At 39.2% G+C, this 7372-nt stretch overlaps 1 protein-coding gene across 2 annotated transcripts in view; it reads right to left on the bottom strand.

The window, feature by feature from the left end:
- RpS12 (ribosomal protein S12) overlaps positions 1 to 1112 on the bottom strand; it is a 2452-nt gene extending 1340 nt beyond the window's left edge. The window contains exons 1-4 of one of the 2 annotated variants that reach the window (XM_018024852.2): positions 1047 to 1112; positions 875 to 912; positions 504 to 638; positions 212 to 416 (exon numbers count right to left, since the gene is read on the bottom strand). In XM_018024852.2, coding sequence (XP_017880341.1) covers positions 212 to 416; positions 504 to 638; positions 875 to 891 — 357 coding nt within the window. In that variant the 5' untranslated portion in view covers positions 892 to 912; positions 1047 to 1112. The other variant, XM_018024851.2, reaches the window with a different exon arrangement.
- Between the last annotated feature and the right edge of the window lie 6260 nt (positions 1113 to 7372).

A 7372-nucleotide genomic window follows, 5' to 3' on the forward strand; every position in this document is an offset into this window, starting at 1 on the left:
CCAAAGTCCTAGAAATAAAGAAAAAGATAACCACATAATATGTAAAAATTATTTAAAAAATGATTACTACGTTAAAAGTCTTCAGGAAGGCTTTTCACAGCATAAATTGAATTATATGGGTTCTCTCAGTAGAGGGAGCCTTTGTTTTCATCATGTACATTTGTATTGTATAGAATGTAACAGATCAATATTAATTATTAATTTTATATACCTTTATAACAACACAGGAACACCCAACAACTTTCCTAGCTTTACCAGCACTGTCAATTTTACAAAGACCAGCCCATTCACCAAGTTTCTTGTTATTATCTACCCTGATTAGAGGAATCTGATGTTCATTGCATAATGCTTGTACTAGTTTCTTGTACATAGGTTCATCACAATTTTCGGCTAATATACAAAGCATAGCTTGTCTTCTAAAATATTACAATCAAATATAAAATAATTTATACATGTTACATAAAAAGATAATAATAGTAAAGAAAAATATTAAACAAACTTACTTATCTAATGCTTTGGCAGCTTCATGAAGACCATGCACAACACCGTCATGAATAAGGGCATTTTTAAGAACTTCTTGGAGGGCAGTGTTTACATCCATTGCTCCTCCTGCTGCCATCGCAGAAGGGACATCATCGCTGAAAAGTAATAATAAAATAATTACATCCAATTTCTTTAGTATTCTACAATAGATTCTTGACATACAAATGTAAGGTTATATTGGATTCGTGTATTCAATTACATAAATCAATAAGAATAATGGGATAGCTTTTAAACAGGATACAGCAAATATTATTTAGAATGCGAAGTCATATTTTTTTAACAGGCATGTTATTATTAATATACTGTTAAAGGAATATATAAAGTTACTTACTTCTCCACGTCTGACATGTCTTTTTACGTGATAGGGTACTGAAATAACAAAAAAATGTTAAAGATTTTCTTTTCAAGTTCACACTGTGAAACTTTTTCACACAAAAATTATGGTGATGTCATTATAAGAAACTGATTTTCGACACACTGCAACGCAACGTGGTCTCGTTTACCTTTTCTTGTGTAGAAAGAAAAATGGCGTTTACAAAACCATAGAGATAATACACATAGAGTAGGGGAGTCAACATGGACCCAGTGATGTAAGATTTGCGGAATTTCGATCGCAGCGCGTACGGTGAAGAAAAGTGGAACTACAAGTCTTGATGTAAGCAGAGAGGAAATGAGAGTGCTCACGGCCGGGTTTTGCGTGTTCCCCATACTAGTGCTGCCCCCAGCTTTTTTTTGCAGGGATCTGACACGTTCAGTTCAATGTTTAGCACCATCGAATTGGGGACACCGGCTGGGGACACCGAAACCGAAACCTGGGCCGTGAGCACTCTCAGTCATAGCATCTCTGGTCATAGATAATATCAGAGAGAAACTGAGAGCGCTCATGACGAGGTTTTGGCATCCTCCATACTAGTGCTGCCCCTTGCGGTCAACTCGGGAAAGGGGTCCACCGTAGCATATTCCAGAACTTTTTTAGCAGAGATCTGCCCTGTTCGGTTCCACCGTAGCATAGACAAGAATCGGGGCGAGGTCCACCGCAGCATATACACAGTGTAGGCTGTACCAGACAGTATGAAGATGGGATATAGGAATATATATATGTATATGTCGAATGGGAATCGTTCGCTCGGGTGATAGCCGCAATAGCTTGGACGGACGAGCAAGTTCGCTGAAATACAGATGGACCGTTCATTTTGAAAGTCGTGCAAATCCATTTTCCCATATATGTTAATTATGTCAAGTCGGGAGATGTTTCTACTAATTTAACAATATGTAACTTGATTATATAAAAATACAAATTTTACTCGCAGAACCGCAGGTCAGGAAGTACACAGGGTAATGAAATTAAACGCAAGACAGATTTAATATGAAATTCGACATTTATTCAATAATTTTTTATTATAAACATCGGTCCGCGGCCGCGTCTTAAATCGACACTTTTAGCCGAGTGGATGAAATTTGTGTGCGTGCTGATGCGTCAGTGAAGCGAATTTTAAATTCGGCCGTCTTCGGACATCTTCGGAAAGAAGGTCGGAAACTTCGGTGCTGATTGCGTGAATCGAGCGCATCTGAAAATCACGGTCTCCTCTCCTCGAGGTTCGAAGTCTTCCAGGCTCGGCTCGGAGCCTTCGAAGCTCCGTGTGTTCGAAACCCAGGCACTTCACTTTTTTTTGTTTATTCGACAATTTACATAGTCGATGTATGCACATTGAATGGGGCAGAGGGAATCTACTACAACGGAAAATGTTTTTTAAGTTGCAGGTTGCAATAACAATGAAGAAATAAAAAGCCGGATAAGATGGTAAAATGTGCTCTTGAAGGAAATTCAACTTGCAATAAGCCATTCGATAGAGTGTCCAAAGCAAACGTCTTGTGCCAATTTTCAACCCTCTGTCTCAATCCGGAGGGTACTTATGGGGGTTAATCAGATTTAGCGGTTTTGCCATATTTCTCTTAATAAAGGTTTAGCCAGAAATCTGAAAAAATTCGCACATGTTCGTAAGACGGTACTCGAAATTAGAGAATCTTTTCAGATCTTTTCGTTGCGTAGTTTGGTCGTGAAAAATAAAAAATGCATAAATTAATGCTGATTTCATATAGAAATTGTCACGATTCGACATCATTTATATTTTTATGGTAGACGTGCCTCAACCCAACTATTATACCCTAAGTAGCTGGTTGCTGTAACGTTATCCTTTTTTAAGAGTGGTTCGAATCCCCAGTAACATTGATTAAAGAAAATTATTATTTAAAAATTTATTTGTATTATTGTGTACAAAAGTGTTTAGCAAAAAGAAATACGACTACNTCTATCGTCTGTCTATAACTCTATAAACAAACAATATAACGAAAACGATTCTATTAATTCGAATTGATGACTGAATAGCAGCCGTGGACTGTGAAGGATTATATGAAAGAGAATACTCTTTCCTTCGTTGCCCTGATTTGTCCGCACTGAATTTCGGCAAGCCGAAACAGTCCTCGCGATACGCCGCTTGCAATTGCACGCACAGCTACTGTGGCTGTACGCGGGAGTTCGGGTCGTAAATCCGCACTCCTACCGGCATGCACAAGCTCAGTACGCTTGCAAGCTGCACTTTCTTTTGGTGCACCTTCACCAGGGAGATCTGAAGCGCGTATTATTCGCGGAATTCTGCAGTATCGGGTGAAGATCCAATACCCACTGCAGGCCCTTGACGAATGCGCCGATCCCTCAACCGGCGGTCGACCAACAATTGGACACTGACCCGGAGCGTAATCCGCTGGCAAGATACGACCTCCTGTTCGTATCTCGTTCCTTGCAAATGAAAATCAGTGCGGGGGCAAGCTAAGTACGAATCGAAAGAAAATCTTTCGATTCGCTTCTTCGGAAGGTGAAAGGATTGCGAGGAACTGTAAGACAGTCTATGCCTCGTCCTTTCCTGCGATAATTTCAGCTTATAAATTCTTCCTTTGAGTAACAGTGAAATCAGTATCGAATTCGTCCGATCTGTTCACTTTTGACGGCTATGTGCTGACGGACCGCGGAGCTCCGCTTTTCCGTCGAGGAAAACTAATCCTCCGCTATGCGGCGTAATCGTAATTAGTCTGTCCTTTACTTTTACACATTGTGCGTAGAGCGAGAACACCTGTTCCGAGAATTCAAATGCGAATTCTCGTTATCGGTGATTCCGGGCGGCAAACGGTGTTGTTACTTTTTCTTCTGTTACGGCTCGTGTTGACTCATCGGTATAACAAACGTCGCACCCTTTCTTATACTCGAACAATTCGAAATCTAACGCTCTATTATAAATTTAATCTTATAAGGCCGAGAAAACTTCGTAAACCTTCTTATAATTTTAAAAACACCATTCTTTAAACGAATCTCATGTAATACGGATTATAGGGACCAGACATCTCAAACTTGCCCATTTCTTTACCGTTTCATGAAAGGGTTATTTAATTAAGCACGTTATTGATTAACTAGACTGAGATAATTTACAAAATTATGTCCTTTCATAAAGAAACGAAAGAAGACACTTTCCACACACATCCCCATTAACATATGTTGCATAGGAAATCATTAAAACGTGTAAAACGTCTTTTGGGAATTGGGAAAAATGCGTGCGAGCATTCGCGCGCGTGGCCATGCCAGTGCGCCTGGCAAGGACAAACCGTGCATCGTCTTCAGTACGCGCCTGATCGTAAAAATCGACCTTTTTTAAGTGCCTCAAATGTCGTACCAACCGCGCACAGGCCTAGTGAGTACGCGTTTTGGCTGTGCGCGGCAATTTGTTACTAGCTGTATACGAGAAAAACGATTCAGTAATTTTCGACATTCGGTTTGTTACATATGAAGTGATTTAGTTGTAAAACCGAATCGTTCATTGCGATATTGTTTAATTGAAATCAATTTTATGTGTTCACTCGTTTAAAGATTACAATGTCGGAAATAAGCTCAAAGCTTCTAATAACATTGGTAGAACAAAGTCCTGTTATATGGAATAAAGAATTAGATGCGTACAAGGACAAAAACGTAAATGAAACCGCATGGAAAGTAACATTTAACGATGACGAGGCATAAGAATTTCAGGCTAATGTTATAAACATAATACGAAATATTAAAAAGGAAGCAACAATTAGACAACCCCAACATAGCCATTATGAATGTGAAAATTGCAGAGAACAAAATTTTAACGATAGTAATACTGGATCGCTGGACATTAGTGCTACCATACCTATGAGGAGTCAAAGCTTTGACTTCGATCGGACTATTTCATTGTAAATAATTATTAAACTTATATTTCTGATATTTAGCTATTATATTTTTGTATATAATGACAATTTAAACATTAATGTTATAGATAATTAATAAATTAATGTGAATGTTAATTTAGAAATTAGTATTTAGGAAGCGTATTTACATCTATATTGTCTATCAATTAATTTATAATCCTGAAGTATGTTTATTAATATATATAATCTGAAGTTAGATAAATGTGGCGAAAATTCAAAAATGTGTGAACGCTGCTTTCGGTTATTATCGATTCGGTGAAATTACCGAATCGGTCAAAAAATCGGATCATGTGAAAGGGCTGTTACTGTGTCCACGATTACGCTAGCTGCGGCAGAACAGCTCATAAAGAATATATTGCAATGCTCGTGTGTTACAAGAGCCATACATATGGAACTCGTTCACTATTATATGACGAATGGGTTCTTAGCTGCATTTGAACGCTTTATCTCACGACGAAGTATCCCATCCTGGGTGCTCAGCGACAATGGAATTAATTTCCTAATTAATGGAGATTTCGATGTGCGAATTAATGGAGAATTCACTCGCTATTACCATTCGAATGAGATGCGTAATGAGTATTCCGAACTGCGAATAAAATGGAAGTTCAATCCGTGCGTCGCATTTCAATGATTTGCAGGGAGCTAACGTAAAATCGGTAAAACATCACTTGAAAAGAGTGATGAGAGAATTCACGCCGACAGGGAAAGGAATGCAGACGTTACTTTGCAAAATCGACGCACGTTTGAATTTACGTCCGACTGCCCCACTTAGTGACAGTGCAGATGATTATTCGGTACTTACGCCAGGTTATATTTTAATTGGACATGCGTCAAATGCACTGTGTAAGAAGTCCGTGGAAGAAGACGATTATGTAAATTACCCATAGACAACAGTTTGTCAAAACTAATGATTGAGAAATAAAGATAAATAAGCGACAGAAGGACAACAGGTGATTAGAATTTCGAATTCAAAATAGTTTGTATACAAACGTCTCCTGTATTCTCAGATTTAGAGAAGGGAGAGTAACGCTGTTTCGTTACCATCTCCCTTGTACCTAGAGCGGAAGGGAGTCGAGAGTTCTCGCGTTTCCACCGTAGTTCATCAGTTCTTTTGCGACGCGTTCATTAGACGTTGAGATGGCCGAAGAATTCTATCGGGAGTTGATCGTAACGTTCAACAGAGCATTGAATCTAGTGCCGTTAAACGCATCAGTTAATACGATGGGCGCAAGAAACATCGCGACGAAGTCAACACCACAGCCAAAGTCTAGCACGGGAAAAGCGGAGAATTTTTCGCACAACCTGTCAACTTTACCACCTATTGTTTTCCCATTACCCGTGGACGGACCGATCGAAATTCCAGGACATATCCCGAAAACGACTAGGAAATATCGAGTCCGGGTAGAAGCAGGACGCTATGTATTCAAGTGGGATAGAGACGGAAGATTGGCTTCCTTGATTTTCAAGGACTTATCGGCTTCATCGATAACGACGGCTCCAGCACCCACCGCCCAGGGAAAAGTATTGATTGGATCACAGCAGGAAAGGGCACTCGTCAAACGAGGACACTGCCGGGAGCAAGATCGCAGGACGAACCAGAAACAGCAGGATCGTCGACAGCCGCGAGGCAGGACACATACTTTATCAAGACAGAAGGAGACAGACGATTTCGTCGACTTTTTACTAAAGCTAATTGACATCTGGAAAAGTCGGTGAGTCAAAGTATTCTTTGTTCCTCATATCGGTAGATTGATAAAATACCTATTTTCCATTGCGCCATTCGTACAAAGGGGGGCAGTATGTTTAAAGATTGACTTAAAAGGTTTAAGAGCATTGCTCGGCCTTGAGAATTATTTTCGAAAATCACGTTATGTACGGTAATAAGTTATAAGAAACAGTGTACTGTTTCTTCGTCTAGCGAGTCGTCGTGAAATAAATAAACACCGTCTGAATAGAGAATCACCGGTTTACGAATTCGAATCCGAATTCTCGGTGCGCGTAAGATAAAGATAAGAGAAAAGATGAGAGTATATAATAGGGAATATATAATGTGCAGTACAAACAGCATTTCGTAATAGACGTTTCGGTGCACTCAGGCAATGATAGAACTTTATTTCTCGTCTCAGTTGATTACAATTTGAGAAGAGATATCAGAAAAGGGAGATTACTCCTTTAATACAATGCAGTCCACGTATTAAATAATTTTCATTCTACCGATTTCATGTAGAATAATTAGTCAACATGTTTGGTGGTTTTCCGTTGTTTTTACAGTGATCGTCTGTAGAAGCCGAGCAGCAACAATCCTAGTCCTCGCCCGAACAACAATATAAATATATACATCTTCAGTCGAATACGAATATCGTTTGTGTGTACAAGAATTGGGGCCGATATAAAAATTGATTTAAAATTCCAAGTGGAATTCAACTCTGAGTTTTTTCATTTGCGTACCCAGCTTCTCCTCGCCTTGAGATTTCCCATCAGGCTTAATCTCCTAACGTACAAAGTGTGTCTGGAAAGTTCGGTAAACGATCTCAAAAAATTGTTTTTATTTTGG

This window comes from Ceratina calcarata, unplaced genomic scaffold (genome assembly GCF_001652005.2).
Source record: "Ceratina calcarata isolate Rehan_Ccalc_2016 unplaced genomic scaffold, ASM165200v1 scaffold342.2, whole genome shotgun sequence".
NCBI classification, from domain to species: domain Eukaryota; kingdom Metazoa; phylum Arthropoda; class Insecta; order Hymenoptera; family Apidae; genus Ceratina; species Ceratina calcarata.